At 33.7% G+C, this 25,032-nt stretch overlaps 1 protein-coding gene across 9 annotated transcripts in view; it reads left to right on the top strand.

The window, feature by feature from the left end:
- LOC125049319 (rho GTPase-activating protein 21) overlaps positions 1-25,032 on the top strand; it is a 370,956-nt gene that overhangs the window by 199,966 nt on the left and 145,958 nt on the right. The window contains exon 1 of one of the 9 annotated variants that reach the window (XM_047648475.1): positions 5,391-5,709. The exons of the other annotated variants lie outside the window; for them this stretch is intronic. Coding sequence (XP_047504431.1) covers positions 5,686-5,709 — 24 coding nt within the window. The 5' untranslated portion in view covers positions 5,391-5,685. Of the gene's footprint in view, positions 1-5,390; positions 5,710-25,032 lie in introns of those variants that run through there. 9 annotated transcript variants of the gene reach the window in all.

Raw genomic sequence — 25,032 nt, 5'->3', positions numbered from 1 at the left:
TTTATTTGTTTGTAACGACAAAAATTTGCAACCCATTGCGAAATTTTTTTCCCTATAAGAATACTAAATTATGCCTGAGTGACTTTTGCCAAAATGATTAAATACATAAATGTTCAGCTGTTTAAAGCGTTAACACCTGGACAGACCTCTATGTGATATAAAGTGAAAGGAAATCTTTTATATTCCTAAATAAGAATATTTAAAAAAGGTCATTTTAAAAACCCAGATCAGTTAATATAAGAAATAACCAAAGGTAATTGTGTTTTCTTGGATGTTTTTTCAATCAAGCGTTCTAGTTCGTGAGTCATACGGAAACTTGTTATCCGCGAGCGTAGGTTCGATTCCCGGCTTGTTGTCCGATATCGAGAGCCGATAAATCGCTCAACACCTCAGATACAATGGGAAGAGAAAGTTGGTTATCAGAATCGGCAAAAATAATTGTAATCCTTGAATGTTATTTCGAAAGTTGTTGTTTTTATCTTAAAGGTTTATAGGTAAAGCAGTAAGGATTATTTTTATAGTTAAGTAAACTCTACATTATCAAGATTTCATAAATATCTAGCTAAAAGAGAACTAAACGTTTTCAGTTACTATAACTAGTAGTGAATATAAGATACCGTACTTGCAGTACGGTATCTTGGACACACGAAAATGTCAAAACATTATAGAACACTAAGACTGTTAATGAACATTACCTTAGTTTAAGCTATTCACTATTGATATTGAAAATTAAGTCAGCAAAATAATTACTTATTAGCCATAATAATTATTGTATAGGCTAGATTGTAATTCATGTAAAGTCGCACTCTCTTTTATGAACTATATCGTCAAAGAAAAATATATGTTTTGTAAATAATTTAAACAAGTAGTGCTTTCTTTTTCTGTCAAATTGTATTTACATTATGATGAAATAAGATTGATTTACATCTAATCTTCCAAGTTATAGGAGACGACTATAACTTTCCAATAGACACGAAGGAAGATTTATTTAATTAATTATATTGTCCTATTTTTCTTCTGGTCCTTATTGGAGGAGGCCTTCATCTCGAAAGATGGTTCTTATACTAGGATATTACGTATATACTAACAAATATAAAGATAAACAATGATGAATATAAGTTTTTAAAATGATAAACGGCTCAAATATAAGAAGTCTTTCCTCCAACTTCGATTATGTTCCCTTTGGAGTAGAGACTCTGGCCGTGGGGTTCAAGTGCACAGGCGCTAATTAAAGATCTAAGTTGGCGCCTGGTAGATAGTACCGGTGGCCCCAGAGCTGGTGCTTTCCTCGCTCAACGAATAAGTATCGCAATACAGCGAGGAAATGCTGCCAGCGTTACACTGCCACAGGGACCAAACTTTTAAAATTTAATGAAAAAACTGTTTTTAACAGATTAAAGTTATGTATTATTATAAATTTACAATGTACGCTGTAAAGCACGGGAAACGTCGGATAAATTTAAAATTATGTTAAATAATTGTAAATTTATAATAATACATAACTTTAATCCGTTAAAAACACTTTTAAAATTTGTTTTATATTTATATTTATTTTTATTAATGTTTTAAATATTTTTATAATTGCTGTATTTATAAAATAATGAAAGTAGTATACAAATAAAACAGTTTAAACTACACTTGAGTGAACAGATGGGTGACTTGCGAAACAGAATTGGATTAATGAAGTATCTAGATGGTTTTATTATGTATCAGCGATCGTGTTACTTTTCTCTGATTTACATGAGCCTTGAGCTTTTATTTTTTATTTAATTAATATAAATACCATCGTAGCTGTCCGTTCTCCAATTATGATGTAAACATTTTATGTGTTAATTCATCGGATATTAATTGAGTTAATTGATAAAATTTCAAAGGGGCCGTTCAAGTATTACGTAAGCAGATTTACTGCAAACCCCCCCTCTCTCTCTCTTATCAACAAAATTAAGCAAAACTCTCACAAATAATAGTACATAAACGTATTAATTTTTTGTAGGAATCCTCGAAATTAAATAATTACTGTTGACCACCAAATAAGAAAATATATTTTGATAAAAACCTTGACATATAATAATTATTTAAACACAATAAAGTGAGCATTTTCTTTGTAGTTTGCAAATATAAGTCTGTTTACGCGATCGCGAAGAAACCGCTGGACTAGTTTGATGTATTATGACAAAACCTTTGAATCCTAAGCGTAAGTTTAAAGAAAAAAAGGGTGCGTGTACTTATGTACGCGCGTAAGAAGTTATACTTCTTTGGCATTATTAAAAATAGTTTTTGATTGCATGCAAATAATTAATTACAATTAAATAATCAAAGACTGGAAAAGGAGTCATTAAAGTCAATAAAGTTCAGTTTACATTTGAAAAATTAATTAAATAAATATTTATTATTATTCTCTTACATTAAACAAATAAAACACTATTTATCTTTAAAACATTTTTATTTCATTATACTATTTATTTTTAAGTGACTCTAATGTCTTCATCAGAATTTCGGTTTGTAATTTTAAATTAATCATTACTTGGTTGTGCATCTACGAGGCTTCTCCAAAACTACTTGCTTTCTGCAACAAATAAGAGAATATTAATTTAAGCTCTGTCCATGCAAAACTTAACATTTTTTATAATTCATATTATAAATTTTTTAACACATTTATATTAATAAAATTATATAAATGTGTTAATAATATAATTTGTAGCACATGCTACAGACCTGGATAGCAACTTTCTTTTATTCTATTTAGAGATAGAGATAATTTAAATATAATACCGGTGTCTTCCTTGTAGGTTTCTTTGGAGTTGTTTGGGGATTCTTGTTCGACATGATTTTCTTTAACCTTTCTTTAATCCTACAAAATAATGAAATTGTTAAGTTATGTTGTCACTGTTGTGCACACCTTTGTTTGGCTTTTTTAGTATTCAAGTTATGTCAAAACTGATTTATTACCTTGTCATTGTTGGCTTTATTTGCTTTTGGGATATCAATTGTTTCCAAAATGATTTTATTTGTAATAACCTGAAATATATAAATAACATCTATTAATTTAAGTATCATGGTGAGTGGTTCGCACTCAGGTATTATGGTGTATTATACCCACTGTCCATTATAAGTGGGAATGGGCTCACTTCTGGCAGGACAGAGTTTCGGTACTACCCTGTAGGGGAATAAAGTAATGTTGTAAGCATATGCCTATGCTTGAAAGGTTGAACCTTGAACATCACCATACATCATATTTATAATTAACATTCCTACCTCGACACCATCACAATCAAATTCATTGAAATCTACTTCAAACCATTGTGTCTCGAGAAGGTGATGGTGGCTTTGTTCCACCTCCAGTATTTGATGTTTCACGGCGATAAGATGACAACTCTTTTTTTGTATTCAATTTAGTGCACTTCCACTGATTCATCAATTGTTTTTTGTCTCTTGTCCTTATATTCGCTAGATTAAATCTGATGTTTTGATTAAATAATGTGGTCATTTTTTTGAGATGCAGGTACTTATTAAAATGTTTACTTCTCTGTTATATCGCTCCAAGCCTTCATTTTCTCCTTATTAGTATTCGTGCTTAAATCTTTGTTCTCAATTATTGATATATAGGGTCGTAGAATATTTCTAAAAAGTTGCTGTAACAAACGCAATAAACAAAAGCAATGAATAATGGTTCATGTTTCAGTTTGAATCAACAATAATACTCGATAATACATACGGATAGTTAACCTCAATTGTATTGAAGCACTCAGGAAGGTTAGCACAGTTTTTTCACAAATATTTTATATTATTTCACAAATATTTTGTATAATGAAAATAACTAGGTATATAATTATTAATTTTAAACAATAACTAAAACTCCTATATTTGTTTAAAAGGTAAATGTCATTGTCAGATGTCAATTGTCATGGTCATTCAAAATTCTTGTTAAGCTGCTAAGCTAGAATATGCGTGAAGTTAGCTTCACGCATATTCTATTTCTTTTTACTTGTAGTTTGTCTTATTCCCATCTCGCTCGCGCACGCTATATCACACTGCCAATTTTGTGTCATAGGTGCGCGCGCAATCGTAAAATTTCACTCTCATCAATTTTTCATAACGCGCCTAAAGAAGTACAACTTCAAAAACTATTTAACCGGATTAAAGTTATGTATTATTATAAATTTACAATTATTTAACATAATTTTAAATTTATCCGACGTTTCGCGTGCTTTACAGCGTGCGTGGTCACGGTGACTGAAGCTAAAAGGTGTTGGATGTCGAAAAGTATCACAGCTTTAGAAAAAATTGCATTATCTGTATTTATTTTCCCGGAGTTGGTATCGACTAAAAGATGGAGGAGGAGGGATGGTGTAAATGTTATGTCAATAAAAGACAATACTAAGCGTAAGTTGTATTTCCATACAAACATGTTATTCATTGTACTACGTCCTCGAAACCCAGTGTTTTATTCAAATGAGTGCAGTACAGTACCGTTGGTTCTACGTGATCCTAGCCGTCATCCGCCCATTAGCTTTCAGGATGTGGCACACTTTCAATACTCATTGTCTATAATCGTATGTATTTCCTCTACCTTTAATTAAAACCTCATATAATCCTAGCTACAAATTAACAAAGTTCTTATCAAACCAATCAGATTCCAAACCTGTTGTATAGACTTACACACTTTTTTATATACAGTTTCAATTAAAAGTAGCAGTGTTGGCCTAGTGGCTTTAGCGTGCGACTCTCATCTTTGAGGTCGTAGGTTCGATCCCCGACGCACCAATGGACTTTCAGCCCATTTAACATTCGAACGGTGAAGGAAAACATTATCAGGCCGTAGTCGATGGTGTGTGTCAGGCACAGGAGGCTGATAACCTTGCCTATTTGATTGACAAATGATCGTGAAACAGATACAGAATTCTGAGAATAGAAATATAAAATGTACCTAAAAGAAGTCTCGGCTATTACAACGCGCTGAAGGTTAAAAAAAATCGTCCGTTTGAATATAGATGATAATAATTAAATATGTTTCTCTTTAATCGTTCTCATTAATCCGGTCTCATTACACTTTTCATTTTGTAATTACGTCTATCTGGTTTTATTAATCGTCACAAATGTGCATGCAATTACTTACCAACTTTTTACATCAAAAGTAAACCAGCATAGCCATAATCGCATCACGATTATCATTTCTCATGAGAATACGAGCCGGGACGTTCACTATTTACGCTTGTACGTTAATTCTGCACCTTAAAAGGCGTGAATAATTAAGTGAAAAAGTGGTTAGGATTCCTCGGCTAAATCGTTGCCGGTGCATGACGCGTTCTCATTTTTTAACACGCTGCAAAAATCTTGACAACAGGGATGAGACAAGGGGTTGAGAACAGTGAAGCGATCAAACGAACGTGATACGTCAGTAGTGCTGTGCCATCAGCGTGCAGCGGTCGTGTAGTAGGGGCGCCGCTCGTCGCTCGCTCCGTGTCGGATTATTCGCGGTTTTCTCTGAAGAGCGCACGTGTCGCAAAGCGTATTTACGAATTCGTGCACCTGTGGTAGTTGTGACGTGAAAGACCAATTTTGGTTATTGTTTTGTGTTACCTATACAATTCGATTGCTAATTCTGTGCTGTTCTGTTTTGACCCAGTACTGTGTTGTGGTGTTGAGTGACGGACGATTTCAGCAGCTTCAGCCGACTGAGGTTGGATGAACGCCAATATTGAAGTTAAGGTGAGCAAATCGAAATACCGTTTGAAATTTTTTGCGGTTGGCGAACAAATTGTAAGCCCCAGTTATCTAAAACAATACCTTCTTATCTAAACAAAGCGCCGGTTATATGATAAAACGCTTTATTTGATTCCTGTTTATTGCTCTTATCAAATTTGCGACAGAATTTTCCGTGTTCAGTTTTAGTACGTAGAATTTATAACTTCGCTACAGCATACATTATCATTGGAATTCGGTTTTTCATAACATGATCATTCTTGAGTATCAGAGAATTTACTATTCCGTGTAACATGCGATGGTAATGTGTTACTTTTTTTTTTTTTTAGTATGGCTCTGGCACGGTTTGTGCATTAGCCAACGTCAAGTATAAGATTTTTATAATTCGTGCTTTTTTGCCTTAGAAATTCGACCACGTCCTCCATGTACGGTTTAGGCACTCGCCCGGTACCGCACAACCCTCTCAAAGGCCGAGAACAGAAATTTAAATTAAATTATAACTTGCCCTCGAACCGGGAATCGAACCCGGTACCCCTCACCTAGCTGCCAATTAATAAGACCGCTAGGCTATGAGGCCCCTAAAATGCGTTACTTAAAAAATAATTTACTATAGATCGAAAAACTCACAATACAGTATTTACAATATAACCTACATAGTAATAATAATAATAATTTAAATTTATGTATTTTTAATTATTATATAAATTAAAACAATTTTAAAAAGTTTGGTACCTGTGTGCATTTCCTCACTGTAGCTATTACTTCATATTCTTATTTTTAAGCACCAACTCTGGGGCACCTACAAACTGAATTGGGATTGGGAACTTATGGGTTAACTTGAATTGTGATATATTTTTAGTTACGAGATAAACAATTTCCAAGGCCACTATGTTGAAATTTGACCGCCACATATCATATTCCTAGTCGTTGATTTGACTAATTAACTTGTTTGCTTCGGACTCGTAACTGTTTTAACCTAAATTGTTTCTGAGTATTTTATAAATTGACTCTTTAAAAATATATGAAACAGTTCCTTCTAGTGAATGTTCTGTCAATGAATGAATGTTATTAAAATTTTAAAATGCTAGACTAAGAAAAATGGCTTATGTAAATGCCAGAATTAGTTACACAATATTTCGAGATGTTAAAAAGTATTGGATGCAATTACTCAATGGACTTTGAAGTAGAAGCATAATTTAGGCGTTCCCCGAGAAATAAATCTGTAGGAAGTCTTGCATACTAATGTAATTATTACGTAGTAATTTTTTTAAATATAATTTCGGGTAAAACAAACTTTGGACAGAAGGCTCATCTTATCTTATGTGATATCCATAGACACTTACTTTGCCAAAGGGCTCGCAAGTACGTTGCCGGCCTATGAATTGATACGCTCTTTTCTTGAAGGTCCATAAGTCTAATAAGTTGTTATGGAGAGCAGAATTTTCCCCACTCATCAGTGAATATGGAACAGTTTTGAAAAAGGAATTCGTATAACTTATCAGACACATAGGAAAAGAACATTAAAATATGTTTTTCAATTTGGCAAATCGAACTCTATTCTAAAATCTATAAAAATTGCACGTAACGCGGAAATTTTGTAGGTTTTTCTTTAAATTTATTAAGTCTCGTTGAATACTTGCTCACGTGCGTATTATGGCTGTATGGTTCTTTAGTGCCTCAGTCACGTTTGACACACTCTTGCTTCAAGCTTCACTTATTGACGCCTGTGTTTGTTTATTAATTGTCAACAATCTGTTCGTATGTAAATATATTGCTTATGTTCAATTATGTTCTTTGCATTTCGCTTTGTGCTCTTGTCTATATCCTAATGCGTAATAGATATTATTGTTTGCATGATAAAATTCATTATATGATAACGGTTCAAAGATACATTATTTTCCCAAAGAATTACATTCACTTAGTACGGAAATTTAGAGTCGGTTAGTTAGTACTACTAGTAGTAAAATAAGCTATATTAAATTAAAATATTAGTTGCTAACTATATGTACAAGATTTTTTACAAAAGTGCAGGACGCATCGATATTAAAACAGGCACTGTGTGACTAATAAATAGTATTATATCTTAGACGCTCGTTCATGATATAACAATTTTATTACAGGAACGTTTTAATATCGTAGATTTAGTGAAAAATTATGAAAACCAAACTAAGCCATATATATGTCAGAGTAGAGGCTGGACAGTATCATAAATAAAATTAAGAAAGAATGTTATTAAGTGAAAATGTAATTTCTATGTAATGAATATTTTAATCAGCTTATCTATGTTTTAAACAAATGGTGGACGTCAATAGCAGGGTCATGATTTGCATAATTCGTGCGTAACAGATGGTACGTAAAATGTCGGTTGCGTACCGGAGTGCCTGCAATCGTCTAACTCAATGGGCTTCAAGTGGACCGGAGTCTGACTCAGATTGTTCGACCTCCCCAAAATAGTCGGTTCGTGACCGTCTACCTCTTGTTTTTGGTTTCTTAGCGTCACTCATTCAATTGCCTGTTGGCCTTCGGCCAGGATATCAGGAATGCTGCTGCTGATCCAGTTTAAATTGATGCTTAAAACGATTTATTATAGTCCATTTGCATGCGACATTCTTTTGGGTGGCTTAGCGCCACCTACGATACCCTCGAATGCTAAACTGAATTTTTTATTCGCAATTATATTTATTCCCAACACACTAATATACAGTATTTACAATATTATTAACCTACATAGTAAAAATCATTAAGAATTGCTTATCGCTTACGAGCGATCTCTTCCAGACAACCACAGTAAAAAAAATTTAGATAAGGTAAGCAAGAAGTACAAAAATACATAATACATATAGTTATTAAGACAAAACTAAAAAAAATTAAACTAAAAGATGATACATGAAAAATAAAAGTGCACATGAATCACGATAATTTAAGATCAGTCTCACGTCAGTTAGTAGTTAATACGAAAGTTAGTTTATTTTTCAAAGGCACGCTAACGAAATAAACGACAGAGAATTCACGTCATACAAAAACACAAAATGCATGCAATATACACCTGATAAAAGAGAAAAGAAATTATACAAAAAAATAAATGACAATCACCTAGATTAGGTTATACAAATGTGCAATTTCAAAATTTAATTTATTTCTACATTGCAATTGTTTTTATTGATTACGGACCAACAATGGCTGCAGCATCTTACGCCTGAAGACATGGAGACTGTCACAAAATGGATCTGTTTAGAGTAACATTACAACAAAATAACTAATTTGTTTCTTGTGTTAAAACATTTGGTAAATCCTCAAAAAAAATTAAAATTGTGTAAACAAAGATGTAAAGTGTAATTGTAAACGTTTTTGTTATCAGCAAAGTGTTTGTGTCAACTTGCTGGATCGCTGGTTCTATTTGCAAAATCTTAGTTATTTATAATGTTCCGATCGTTGTTGACGGTACAACGGAGCTAACTATAGTTTTACGAGAGGCAGTCACTATGACGTGCACACATCAAACGGGACCAGCTATTGTTATGTTTATTATTAGTACATCAATTTTCCTTGCTCCAGTCACACTTGTGCATAAGCACTATCATCGGTAACCTTGCATCTAAATATACATTATTCTAGAATGGCAGTTTTGAATCGAAAGTGTTTAGGTAAAAACAAAAAAATCTGATGATGTATCAGTGAATTGTTTATATACTTAGAATAAATATTATGAATAACCATAGCGCTAAATCACCTGCATCATGAGCCCCCCGCACCGTACATTTAGTATGTAGGATACGTACGTACGTACATTCCCTCACTTTTACACCATCACACAACACAGACGAATTAGGTATTACTTATATATATATTTAATAAGTTTTGTTGTCAAATCTTTGAACCTTTTTGTGTATATTATGAACTCTATCTTTGGATATATCTTTAGTATAGTATTTCGGTATTTTATATTAGCTGAACGACGTCGAGGCATAATACGAAATTCCATCCATATCACCTCTGTCGTTCCACAACTGAGCGTTTTTAAGGCAGTTTTTGCCGCGCTCCACCACTATGTGGAACCAGCTACCCACTGAAGTATTTTCGAACCAATTCGATTTAGGGTCCTTCAAGAAAAGAGCGTACGAATTCTTAAAGCCCTCTGGTATTGAGATCCTATAAAAAATACAAAATAAATAAACAATAAGCTTACTGAATGTTATTTAATATCTAAATAAAGCCCTCAAGTAATGCACTAATGAAGACAGATCACAAATGTCTATTGGTGTCATCAGGTCATAAATATCAAACAATGCGTTCAGTCTACCGAAAGTTTCATTACGTTAATTATTCGTGTCAGGCCGACAAAAAGTGTAACAAGACGGAGACCGGTCCAACCGATTCTTGATGCGTTTGTTATTTGAGCTGGTTTCGCTTTCGTGTCAAGCCTTGCTCCTATAGACGCAATTCATCGTTTAATGGTCCTGTTTACAGATTGTGTCGTATTTACAATAAAACTGTAAACTCTATGCAGACCTGTAGACTCGTTTTAGAAACCTTGATATGGCATTTGCTATTATTATTTTCATTATTCCCACATAATTATGTACTTATTTTATCGCGAAAGCTTGGCGGAGCTATGCGGCTTCTTCAATACAAAAAGACCCGTGAGTTGTGTACTGCGATATTGCGGGCTACTCGATTTTTTTTAAAGAACAGGGGGCAAGCCATGGACAGTCTCAATGCCAGAGGGTTCGCGAGTGCGTTGCCGGCCTTCTAAGAATTGGTACACTCATTTCTTTCTCTTTTCTCTTTTTCGTTTGCGACGAAGTTGCATGGATTTGGTTAGCGCGGCGCCTTCTTAAGTCATGTTATATTCACACATGTATTATTATTTATAACATACATATTTTTATAATGTCTGTCCATGTGTTGTGTGCAAAGATAAAATAAAATTATGTGAATTATCAAAATTGTATCGTAATTAGTAATTACTTATAACTCATTAACCATAATCGTTTTTAAATGTTTTCAACAGCCCTTTGTAGCGATAAATTTAAAGATAAAGTGAAAAGCAAAAACAATTTGTCGCTAAATCAGGTTAAAATGATAAACGGTGTAATTATCAGTAAATGCGGTATGTAAAAGCTGTGTACCTTTAATTGGATGGTCTTCAAATTCTTGAAATGTTTCTGTAACGCAAATCTTTATTTATTTTACTCGGAATTAAATGTTGACAAATATTGGTTAAGAGGTCAGGTATCGGTAAACTCGTCTTCGACGACATTTGTGAATTTTTAAAGGCTTATGAATAAATATGATTCGAGTTTTATTACACTGTTGGCACCGATGGCTTTGTAAAAAATGAATAATACGCTGCACTAGAAAATTGGAACACGACACAAGGACTCAACGAATAACGGTTGGAAAATAAAGGTTATTTTTTGGCTTCAATGTAATTGGAGGGCATTCGGAATGTCGTCTGACGAAGGTGCATCCGAAAAGGAGATGTCCGGCCTTAAATGGCAACACAGATGCCTTATATTTAAATAGACTTTAAATTTTGCATTGAATGTAGTCTGCTGTATGCTTTATTGCTATTTTTTATCATCGTCTATCTTGTAGTCATTGCAATTGTTTATTTAGCGCGTTGACTTTATGTTTACGAAAATAAATTGTTTATCTATTATCGCTTCGTGAATGAATTTAAAGAAAAATATTTACTTATATTTATCGAATACCAATGGCGCTACAACTTATGTTTCTAAATGTGTTATGTGATTTTTACTAATAGGCAAGTAGGTGATCAACCTTCTGTACCTGATATACATGGACGATTTGGTCTAAGACATGCCGGTTTCCTCACGATGTTTGGTTCTCAGTCGTGGATCGAATCTACGACCACAAGGATGAGAGTCGCTGAATCCACTAGGCCATTACTTTTTTATCGACTAATCCAATGATTTCTTTTGTATAAAATTACCATAACTTGAATGATATTGCGCTGAACTAAATAGTTTTCGCGTCATTTAAATATTCTCACATAGCGGTGTCAGAGGCTAACGGTAGAGTAATCATAACACTATCCCTGCGCAGACGCAGCGATGCACATCAGCCATAACCTAGTATCAAACGATGTACTCTAATGCCGGCGTAATGCGCTCGAAAAACCCATAAAATTCCTTGAAACATAAGTAGCTCATCTATTGTTACCTATCTATAATCCTTGTTTTATTACTTAAAACTCGGCTTTCAACGTAATGGGATGTTTTGGTTTAATGTCATAGGAAAATATATTGGAGGTTTTAGAGTTGACCTCATGCTTCGGTCATTAAATACTAAAATAAAATTGGACTTAAAATTTTAAAACATTTTCTATAGTTACTAGCAATAATGTTTATTATTAATCATAACAATCAAATATACATTATTTACAGTTTTCTTAACCTACATAGTAATAATAATAATTAAAAAGAAAATTAAAACAAATTTTAAAAGTTTGGTCCCTGTGGTATTGTACCTTTAACACTTGCAGCATTTCCTCGCTGCGTTGCGATTATTATTCGTTGAGCCAGGAAAGCACCAGCTCTGGGGTCACCAGTACTATCTACTAGGCGCCAACATAAATCTTTAATTAGCCTGTGCACTTGAACCCCACGGCCCAAGAGTCTCTACTCCAAAGGGAAGAAATCGAAGTTGCAGGAAAGACTCTTATATTTGTGTCGTTTATTATGTGTTAGTTAACAAGTGTTCATGTAAACTCGTTTCAATAGAACTTGGGTCGCACAGGTGAACAAGGGTGCTTTTATGGTATCGTGGTAAAAAAGCGACACCTGCGCGTCTCCATATTAGCGCAGAGTTAGCGAAAGGCGGCGTAAGGCACAACCTAATCGGTAAAAGACGAATAACCTTTGTTAATGAAGCCAGCCAATAACAACAAGTAAAATTACCTTTATCAGTGTGTTGCTACAGTCAGCTAATATGTGGTTATTTTTTTTGCATTTCAATTAGATTTATTTAATAAGTTATTAACTGTGAATCAGAGTTTGTTGTAGTTATAATAACTACTACTATAAAAATTGAGGATGCGTAGTCTGGCAACGTTTTTAAACATTGATTTAAAACGTTTGCTAATAGACATAGTCATATTAGATCTTTATCGCGTTATCACATCAATCTCCGGTGGCAGGTAATTAATTAATTTAATTCCGAACATTTTCTTAGAATCCAAGTTACGGGTGGATCTATTTTCTGAACTGGTTTTTTATAGTACTGGAGTTATTAGGGCAACTTCGACGTATTAAATCTTTTGTTAGACACATAGCGTACAATTAGTATAAGTAACTTATATTTTATATATTAATATTCGTAACTCAGTCTATGCTTACACCAAGAAGGGCGTATCAATTCTTAAAAGGCCGGCAACGCACACGTGAGCCCTCTGACATGGGCGTGAATATCAGGTGAGCCTCCTGCCGGTTTTCCGCCGGTCTATAAATACATTTCTTAAGATTTCCTTTTATTGTTTGTATGGTACGGCTGGATTTTCGGAGCCTATGTTAGTACTTTTTGGGTTTTAATTAAAAATATGTATATGAAAATGCAAATGATTTTCTTAGATTTTTGGTATAATTGGATTTTGGACTTTTGTAAAAAAAAACGGGTACAGTTTTTAAAGTTATACTTCTTTTGGCGCGTTAGGGGAAAAGGATGAGAATAAATTTTTACGATGCGCGTGCACACCGTCACAAAAAACCGACACCCTGAAGCTATAGTCAACATTTTATTTTTTTTGAAGTTATACTACATTTGGCGCGTTAGGGAAAAATTATGAGAGTGAATTTTTTCTACAAATGTAGAATAAGGCGAAAGATAAAATTTTGAAAAGATTTTTCTTCTATCGCGTGTACATAAATACACACACGTTTATTTGCAAAAGAGTTTAGTTATTATCCTATTTCCCTAGTTGATAAACGTATCACCCATCAGCATTCTTATCTTTATCACTTTGATTTATTGCCCGGAGTTACCTAATAACCTCGCAACGAGCTAACAAATAACCTAACATGGTAACATCAGCTGCTTAGCGATAAAACGATAGTCAAGAATAGCTAATCCAATAGAAAGTAGCTTTTGACTGAATCCTGGAATATATCGATAAATATATTGTTTATCAATCGAGTACCGTGAATGTAATAATTGACAGACTGACGTATGTAAGAGACAGCGTATTGCATATGGAATAACTTGGGTTACCAGCTACGATAAACGTTAAAGATTTACAGTTAAAATGAGTAGGTTCGATCCCCGGCCAATGGACATGTGCGCATTTAACATTCGCCCGAACGGTGAAGGAAAGCATCGTGAGGAAACCGGCTTGCCTTAGATCCAAAAAGACGCCGGCGTGTGTCTGGCACGGGAGATCACCTACTTGCCTGTTAGATCGACAAATGGTCATGGAAAAGATACAGAAAGCTAATGGCCCAGACCTAAAAAGGTTGTAGCGCCACCGATTTATTGAACTACGCCTCAGAAGAGGACTTATTTAGGATACTCATTATAGGTCTACGGGTTCCAAGCATCTGAGGCGGGAGTTTTTAGTTAGGTAGAATAATTATGTTTGAAATAAAATAAACAAAAACTTCCTAGGTCGCACTAGACACACCCAGGAACAGATGGTGAAACTCATGAAATACAGCGCATCCATTATTCATTAATTAGCCTACTATCGCCTGCGCAGACCATAACGGGCTCGGAAGCTAGAAGACACAAAAACTTGTTACTACTCATCGACGCTGCAATTTTTAATCAGAACCTCCTGTTTTATATGAGTTGATAAGACTTAAAAACTCTCTTAACTGTTGTATAAGGACATTAATTTTTTTTTTTTTATTGTGTGCTTATGTTAGTCTTTTTGTTTGTTAGACATGGTATCTTAATTGTAGATATTGATGTCTCCGATTAAACTGTAGTACATCACTTTGCTCTATTGACAATAGTTTCCGCAGCATACGCGATTTACGGTATTTTTTTTCCATTTTTATTTTTACTCTATCGTAAATGTATACAGAGCTAAGCTTTTGTGAGTACTATTATTAATACTTATATGTTCATCAGGCGTAGGGTTCTAATAGCGTAAGAATTTTCCAAATCAATCAAGTTGTTTCGGAGAATCTTCATACAAAAAAACAACACAATATTTTCTCCGTATAATATTAGTATGGATGTATGGAATAAAAAGCTGTGTGGAAAATTTTCCCAGAAACTGTACATACGCATTGTTCGATCGTCGCGCTCAAAAATATGAATATGTTAATTTTGGTAAATTAATTCAGTGAAGTTCCGCATATTTATTTGACATCGACATACGATATTATTTCCTTACGCGAATAAATTCAACAGTGGTATAGTACCTGTTACAAATGTTGCGTAGTGTTTTATTGTATAATATATGTTATTATATGTGTAATTTAAAGTCTAAACTATGAAAACTTGGTATTTATCACGAGTATCACTTGACAAACGTTTGTGAATTAGTCTGAAAAATATTGGATTTGACATGAATTCGTAGTTTCCTCGACTTCACGTGAATCTTCCCCTTAGTGCGGATATGTCGAAATCCAATACATTTTTGATACAATGATTTTTGCTTACTAAAATAAAATCAATAAATCAATGGAGCTACAATCTTTTTAGGTCTGGCCCTCAGATTTCTGTATCTGTTTCATGATCTAATTGGCAAGTAGGTGATCAGCCTCCTGTGCCTGACACACGATATTTTTGTGCCTATGGCTAGCCGGTTTCCTTATGTTTTCATTCACCGTTCGACCGAATATTAAATGCGCACATAGAAAGAAAATCCATTGGTGCACAGCCGGGGATCGAACCTACGACCTGAGGATGAGAGTCGCACGCTGAAACCACTAGGCAACGCTGCTGATTAGTGTTGAATCGACTCTGTATCTTACCGTAAGATAATGATTGTACAGTCGTGTGCATCAACGTTAATTAGTATAACTGGTTCAAGTTCCTCTCAGAACTTTTTTTATTAATTGACCCTAACTTGACTGAAGGCTGTCTGCAACTTTCGTTATCAATCAAGCTATCGCTTGTTCGTGATTCATGCAAATGTCGCACGTATTACAAATGCAATTGAATGCACATTCCCGCGCACATATTTGTAACACTTCTGACAACAGCGGATTAACAAATGAGACAGTTGATTGAAAATATTTAGGACAAAGTCGCATAGTACTACATTGTTATTGCAATTAAGAATGTGTTCTTTGAATTACAGTGGAGCTAATTAGAATTTTAAATTTTGGTATAAAAATTCAGAAAATAATGTCTTGATGTTTCCTTTGTGTTTAAATCATTTGAGTATGATTGAAATAGTTCGGCAACGCACTCGCGAGTCCTCTGGAATTGAGAGAGTCCATGGGCAGCGGTATCACTTAACATCATGTGAGCCTCCTGCCCATTGGCGCGTCCCCCCTGTTCTATAAAAAAATAGTTCTATTGGTATTCTTGTTCTATTTCTTTACCATTTCTTTTATTTGGAGGGAGATGCTGCTCTTTTTACCATTGACAGGAATAACTTTGGTAACGCGTTTCAGGGTATGATGTGATCGTAGTGAAAAGAGCGCACCAATTCTTAAAACTTGCGTGCCTTCTAGCAATGTGATTGTCTATGGGCGGTATCACTTATCATCAGATGAGCTACCTGCCAGTTTTACTGCTGTTACAAAAATAATACATTTGCTCAGACTAGGAAATTTAAAGCACTATAAGATTTCTCGTGGATAATTCAAACTTATGGTAGTTTTGTTCATACAAATTGCATACGTTTGTTCGAAAGTTCCAACATCATTTAGTCGTCGTGGACACTGACTATATAGGAATAGGTTATCGTATCAAAATCTAGGTTGCATCTGTTCCCCTGCGGGGTTTATTTCAAATGTCGTATGTGTAAATGCCACATCAATTCAAGCATGTCACGGCATGATTTACCTTCAGACAAATAAATCAATCAAATTCGAGTGCTGAAATGGCCAGGCGATTTGTCTATTCATTCGGGCCCTTGTTGATTTAGGGTTGGCACTGTGTTCATTAGATACCATATTTTGTTTGTTTCCATGAAGTGTTCTTTTATAGTTAAATGGTTGCCATGGTAACGAAATGTCGATTACCTCCCGGCTCCCAGAATGTGATCTGATTGCTATAATTTAAAAGTTATTGTTATATAACTTGCATTATGATTTTGTTTCACTTATACTTTGTTCGTTCCAGAAGTTTATTGATTTTTAAACTACCTTTCAAATACGATAGGATTCTTCTTCTTTAGGAGGTCTTTCACTCTTTTTCTTTTCTTTTTTTACTGATTTTAATCAATTTTAATACAGTGGAGAGTGGTTCCACAAATATCCAATTATAACTGAATACTTTTACGAGTACAAGGGCTATTTTTTTGTAGACAACCCTAGCCAGAGCCCGCATGTCACGCCGTAGCTATTCAATGCAATTGAATAAATTGATATTACAAATAGATGCTATGCGACCAATGTCTGTCACGAAATGTACCTGTCAATATGTTTAGAATAATTTCAAATATTCAGGGATCCCTTAAAACGAATCACTTTTGATATAAATATATTAGTATATGTTCGTCTTCTTGTTAATTCTGTGAGATTATTTTTCAATTCAAACTTAGTTCCTAAGATTGTCCAACCAATCGACGCTTTATAATTTGAGTAAAGATTCCCGAGTTCGTCTGCGTTTTTAGATAAGAAACATCACTAGGGAAATGGTACGAAACACAGTAAGTAATTTTGCAAACAAACCATGAAATTCAAATTTTCGAACCCTTAACAATTATCCCTGTGAGGCGTGGGCCTCACTTTGGAAAACAATGGTTGAATGCAACTAATATGATTAATACAGCATTTATTCTTAGTCTAGTTCACTTATAGTTTATTTATTTATTTATTCAGAAGATTTACAGCATAATACAGAAATAGATGTGCAGCTACCGATGTTGCTTCTTCGTCTTCACACTTCTTCTTCGACTTCACAAACTGCTAAGCTAAGTCTTCTCTTCTTAATCTAATAGTGACCAGGATCTTAGATCTTATTACTTGAGAATATTGTAACTTCTCCATCTGAAAAACTTTTGAAAACTGTTCAGCGGACTCAGACCTCATAGTAACAGACAAAACGTTATGTATTAAAAAACGAATATATAAACCATTATGTCATTTTGGTGATCAATTCTATTGTCTGCTGAATCTTAATTTTCAATGTTTACAAAATATTGTACAGTTATTAAACAAGTATCTGTTCATCGTTGCTATCATATCTTTGTACTTGACTAACCTTGAAAGATAGTATTTATTTAAGTACATAATGTTCAATTCGTGTCAAAAATGTACTTAGATAACTTTTATTTATTTATTATACAAAACATAATCCTGTCCTGACAGATGACCCTATATCGACAAGAATGCATAATTAAAAAAAACAGACACGAACAAAACACAAACTTAAGAAATTAATTATCAAAAACAAGCCAAAGAGTTACAATAAAAGCATTAAGTAGGCACTAACAAATAGTAGAACTTTCGTCAGTTCACTCAATGGACAATAAATTAGGTCCGATAACCTATATAATTGGAGGAGGCTTTTACCCTAAAACCCTTTTACCCCATACAATAACTAGATCACTTAAAAAAAGAAAAAAAAAATAACTTAATTTTTTTAAGGACATATACTAAGACAACTATTACTCATATTTGGTAATGTAAATCAAGCAATTGTTGTATGAATTCATTAATAAAGCTTTAACAAAAACTATGTAATTCGTTTACTAAATAATCGTAATGCAACGAATCACATGCTTCAAATCAACAAGATAGGTATACGAACTTCTCGTCTTCTGCACATTTTTTATCCACGCTTATAACGTGGCGGACTATAGATATTTGTTTTACAGAGATGCGGCGTACTTATATAATACATTAATCGAGTACTTATATTTATATAAGTATAAACGGTATAATATATTTTTACAACTTTCAAATTATTTGCTTCACATCATAATTTAGGTAAATTCTAGAGCTAGGCGATTCGAATTTCGGTCGACATCACTAAAATAATTTTATTTTCAGATTTCATTGAAGTAGTTGGTTATAATTTAAATAACATTATATTATATACTTGTACTTAAAACCAATTTGATTATATATATTAATTATTCTTAACCTACATAACAATAATAATAATAGAGCGAGGAAATGCTGCCAACGTTATAGGGACTGCCACAAGGACCAAACTTTTAAAATTTGTTTTTATTTTCTATTTATCAATTTTTATTATTATTATTCCTATATAAGTTAAGAATATTGTAAATACTCTATTACATTTTTGTGTACAATACTTGCTCAATACAAAAATTAAATAGCAAAGTTGTTAATAACAGGAGTAGCTATATTATTTTCAAAGCAATGTTATATGAGAAATATTTATCCAGAAATACAATTAATCAATATTAAAGTCTTTAACATTCACCCTAGTTTTGTCCAAAATAACCCGAATATAGTAAGGGTATTGCAACCCCTGTTTCATACGAAGCATGACAATTTATTGGCTATCTTGCACAATGCCGAGGAAAATTTATAACGTGATAAATGCTTATAGAATCCCATGTCGAAAAGGATTTTGTTAACGGCCTTAACAATGTTATTAAAATGTGAGTTTATCTATGGGACGATTAGTTTCCTAATCCGATGCGTGAGATTCGACTGCAAATTATAGTAAATTAAAATAATCTGATGCTTTTGATATGTATTTGAAGTACTCGTACTAATGTGTTGCTTTGATAAGATAACAAGTTGGCCACAAACCAAGATTAAACCAGGTATAGAGCCTAGGACCAGCTTTATATCCCTTGCTAGGAAGGTACACTTATGTCCATAAGTGTACATTCCTTCGTATGTGAATATAAAAAATGTAATGTTTCTAAATTTACATTTCTCGAATCAAGGGCGATATAAGTCTATAGCTTTCTGCAACTTAACTTTAATATAGTTCGATCAGGTTCTGGTTTGGAGTTTTGCGCTAAAATTGTTCATATTTCTTGATATGAAAACAACATGTGTGAATTTCGTATCTCTCGGAATGAATATGTGTTTGAATTATACACGATCAATCAAGATCAATGTATTGGAAACAATTGAATGACAAATATGTATAACGTCGTGTCGATGTAGTTTTTAATGTTTAGTAATTTTTTAAAGTATTGACCAAACTACAAATTAATAATAATTTGCTAGCATAATAATACCCATGTATATTTTAAAGCACATGAAATTGTTAAGTTATCCTCAGTATTCGAAATATATTTCTGCGTTATAAGTACAGAATACCTGCACTACAGCTTTGAGCCTCCAAATTAAATTGGCAAACATCGATCCGTTCGCGTTGCCAAACTTAAGGGGAGTGCAACGCAGAGCTAAATAATGCAGGGACGTCCCGCAGTGAAAGGGTCGGCATCACGTGTCGGCCAGACGGATTTGATGTGTTCATCTCATATGTACATGGTGTTCTATGTATGGAGAAAATTGGATATTTAAAATAATCTTACATTACTAAAAAGAAATGATCCCGAAACAGATACAGAAATCTAAGACCCACGAATTTGTTTCCCTAACATTGAGTAGTGTTGGCCTAGTGGCTTCAGCGTGCGACTCTCATCCCTGAGGTCGTAGGTTCGATCCCCGGCAGTGCACCAAGGGACTTTCTGTCTATGTTCGCATTTAACATTCGCTCGAACGGTGAAGGAATACAAAGTGAGGAAACGAACGGAAAAGTTCGTCAGGCACAGAAGGTTGATCACCTACTTGCCTATTAGATTATCAAATTATCATGAAACATGAGGCCCAGATCTAAAAAAGGTTGTAGCGCCATTGATTTATTTTTATTAACGTAACGTTATAGTTGTTAGTTTTGTCATATGTTACAACGCAATGAAACTTACTTTAAATGACTGTAAATTTGTATATAATTACAGTAATTACTAACGAAGACTTTTACACACTATTCATTCAATACTGCTCACATCTCAAGAGCGGTGTTTAGAAATACCACCATCTGCCTTTTGACCAAATTTAGCGAAGGCGGCACTGAACGGCTTTATTGTGGTGTCTATGGGCTGCGATAACTGCCCGTTTTTGACGTCCCGTAGACTCTTTAGCCCCTCCAATAAAAAATATTTTAAAACCCCAGCATACGGGGGAAACCGCATATAAATATTGTATATGATTCAACGTAAGTCACTTTTTAATACACGATGGCTAATTTCATAATTTCCATTGTTATTATTCGTATACCGTGAACTCCCGTTGACCGATTGTTCATAGCTTTTGTTCAAAAAAGGGAAAAAATTTCGCGTCAAAATCGCACAATGCACTGCGCATGCGCCTATTATTCACATTGTTTGGTTACGCAGGGGCGGAGATTAGATAAGCTTCAGGGATGACAACGGTATAGATTTATGTTTGTTTAAAGTCTAGAATTATTTCGCAATTTTTTACATCCGTAATGTCGAAAGCCCCGACACAGCTAACCATAATGATGATGTGTGTCTAAATACACATCTGTGCCTTATCCATATTTTTAGGCATGTAATGTTATATATAATTTTGCCAGAAATCCAACGCAGGAACTTCAGGTAATATCAGTAAAAAGTTAGTTAGTTAGTTAGTTAAAAATTAATTCAAATTCAATTTCATTTATTCATTTAGGTAACACAATGAACACTTATGAACGTTAATAAAGAAATGCATATTAAATGCTTCTAATTTTACATTTACTGCCAGTTCTCAAATAAAGGGCGTAGAACGGACGAGAAGAACTGGCAACAAACTCTCTGCTTCTCTTTTTTATCGCAATTTTTCTTTCTTTTTTAGTTTTTTGTTTTACAAAATGTTTGTAAGGAGGAGCACAGTGGCGGTAGAAAATTATCCTCTTACTCATCAAAACTCTGAAACTCTCTTATACTTACATAATTACCGACTTTGCCTTATCTAAGACAAAGCTTCAAATATGAAAACTTACTAAGAACAAAACCAATACGGATGTCAAAATTTGGCAACCCTTGCCCAAAATATCCCCCATCAACAATCAAATATGTATTATATCGCATCGTTCTCACGCAGTGGTCGATTAGTTATTTTAGATTGTGATTTGTTTCTGAAATCCATTTGTCAAGTGGGTCTAATAATATCTGCGCTTCATTACTCAGAACACGCTTCGTAATGTCTGCTTTTAGATCATTCCTCGAATTGATTGACTAGTTACTGTTTAATTAAGTAAAATTGTTTGGCGAAGGTCAGCGTATTTTCATACATATTTTTATAGACATTTATTAAGTTCTTTTGGCGCGTTAGGAAAAAATGATGAGTCACAAAAAACTGACACCCTGAAGTTAGCTATAGTCCACATATTATTTTTTCTATTGTTCGTGTCGTTTTTTTAGTATTGTTAATGTAGAATAAAAATTTTGAAAATATTTTTATTTTGTTACGCCAAAGACGTCTAACTTCTAACGCGTGTAAATAAGTACACACACGTTTTTTTAAATATATTATTTACATGTTCATTTTAGCTTAGGGTAATCCAAAATTTATCCAAATTCAAAGTCTTGAAGACTTTTAAAGGAATAAAAAAATTTACGCCATTTTCCTTTAAAAGCCTGCTTTAGTGTGAGTGCCTAGTAAATATAAGTAAATAAATTCTTTAATTCCTCCATAATATAATGTTTACTGTGTTTAAGTGTAGTAACTTAAAAAAAATTTATACTTCACTTTTATAATCTTAATTAAGTTATATGTTTAATATAATTCCCTAAAAATCTTGCCCTTTATATCCGGGTCCAAATTAATGATGTAATTCAATCAACATTTACTTTATCTTAATTGACAAATTAATTTTCGTCTACACGCATTTTACATGTGTCGTGGTTTTTGAAATTAATTTACTTAATTTCTTCATAAATGTATTGCGTAATGTCTGATAACGGTTACAAGAGCGAGTAGAACGTTGATTCTGTAACTTCCGTAGCAATCCTTATTTAAATATTGAGTTTTCGTACTTCTCAATCGTTGTTTTATAGAAACGGCTCGCGAGTGCGTTGCCGGCCTTTTAAGAATTGGTATGCTCTTCTCTTGAAGGACCCTAAGTCAAATTGGTTCGGAAATACTTCAGTGGACAGCTGTATCCACATAGTGGTGGTGAGCGGCAAAACTTATGGAACGACGGATGTAGAGGTGATACGGGTGGAATTTCGTATTCTGCCTCAACGTCCGATAATAAAACTCAACTGCAGGTATTAATCCGAACAAATAGCGGGCATTGGAACTATCCAAATTGTGATTCGTCGTTCGATAACAAACAGGAAAAATGTTCAAGTGAACAGCTACTAAAAATCGATTGGTCTGTCGGCTCCCATTATAGATTTGATTATTAAGATTTCTATGCCTAGCTTAATAATGTCCCTGTAGAATAATCTATCAATAATAATCTATATTGAAATAGATTTACATGTAAATATATATCTATATATATCCTACCCTAGATATTTAATAAGATATATAATATATACTATAAGCCTAAAGATCCTCCGGTATTCATCTTTGATTATTCTCGTTTCAAGGTGTTCGTGAACTTCGCCGATAGTTATGTGGTACTTTAAAATTGCGCTAAGGATCTTGTTCTGTTGGAGTATATTTATGTTGGTATCACTTGCGCTGCCCCACAGTTGGAGGCCAAAAGTAAAAGTAACAAAACATTTGACTGAGACTGAAATTCCTATAAATATACGACATTTGTGGACCTTTGAATAAATGCATATCTGTACATCTGGCGTCTAGTAATGACAAAGCTAACTCATGGGGAAACACCCTTCAGAAGTTGCGTCTAAACGCCTCAACCCTATAAGGCGATTTTCGTATAACAAGTGCAGCTTTAGACTTAGGAAACCTCTTGTATCGTCCGCAGTTTGTGCAGGTGATTATCGTTTGAAACTGGTTAGGCGTAGAGGTCTGTAAACGTTCTTTGTGTTGGGACGCGTGGAGATGAAACAATGAGTGCAATTACGGTGAACATGCATTGTGTATTTGTGCTTTAATGTATGAAAAAGGTTCGTACGATAGACAATCAGATGTTAGACTTATAATCATCTAATGGACGATTGAAGTGATGAATTAATCCTTAGGCATAATAATATTCAGAACCTTATTCATGAGCGAAGTATCCATTACGTCACAGACGCCGGATAGTAATCGACAAATAATAGCATGCAAGAATTATATTTATGCAAAAGTTAATACGTGAATATTCTCTAACGACCCACAATCAACTGGTAGTCTAGTCGACAAGTTGAAAATGGAACAAATTAGAGATACTGCTCTTAAAATTATGTGCGATAGCTCATTGGATCCGGAATGTCGTCTAGAAAAATGTGCTAAAAGCGTGTATTAGCACATAAAAAATTGCAAAAGTTATAGACCATTAAAGATGAAAAAAAAATGGCATTTAGTTTTTTGCCAATATTTAATAAACTATTAATATTTAAGAAATTTCAAATAAAGATTCTGAAAGAGGAGGAAATTTCCAATAAAAAACTCCTGACTCCCAGAACTCTATCTCCATTATTTATAATGTTAATTTAACGCTGAAAATAGGTCTGCGGGTGACATTTTTAGGATTCGGTTTTTTATTTTTAGATACTATGGTCTAACTACGAGTATACGATACTTAGTATTTTAAAAAGACTTTTGATATTCAAAAAAATGGCTTTTATTAAAATATCATATAGATAATTATCTATACTAATTATGCTCACTTGCCACCACTACATACAAAAAAACTAGAAAATGTTTAATTTTCTAGCGATTTAGATCGTAATTTTATGTCTCATTTACATGACAAACGCTTCGTATTTCGTAGTGCAACTTGCTTTGGGGGTCACAGTTGGGCGCGCACCCTTTGGAATGTGGAGACCCTCACTAAAACTGTTTCTTGTTTTGTCGCTGAACAGTCAAGCGAAACTGGACCGCACTTATACCCTACCCGAACGATCGCTATATTATAATTAAGTAAAAAATAATATATTTATGTATCAATTGTCTTTCTTATTTTATTTTTATTTCTTGTAATTTTGTTAAAATTAGTCTTCTTTGATAAATGAAAAAGCGAATTTATTACCTTACTTACTGATTTCGAATACTTCGCAGCACTACTTGGGCCAGCGATACTATAGAAAATAGTTGTTTATCAATATATACGTAACTTTTTAACTTT

This window comes from Pieris napi, chromosome 5 (genome assembly GCF_905475465.1).
Source record: "Pieris napi chromosome 5, ilPieNapi1.2, whole genome shotgun sequence".
Classification (NCBI taxonomy): Eukaryota; Metazoa; Arthropoda; class Insecta; order Lepidoptera; family Pieridae; genus Pieris; species Pieris napi.
Note: the sequence above shows the minus strand (reverse complement) of the source record. Positions and strands in the feature narration are given on the sequence as shown.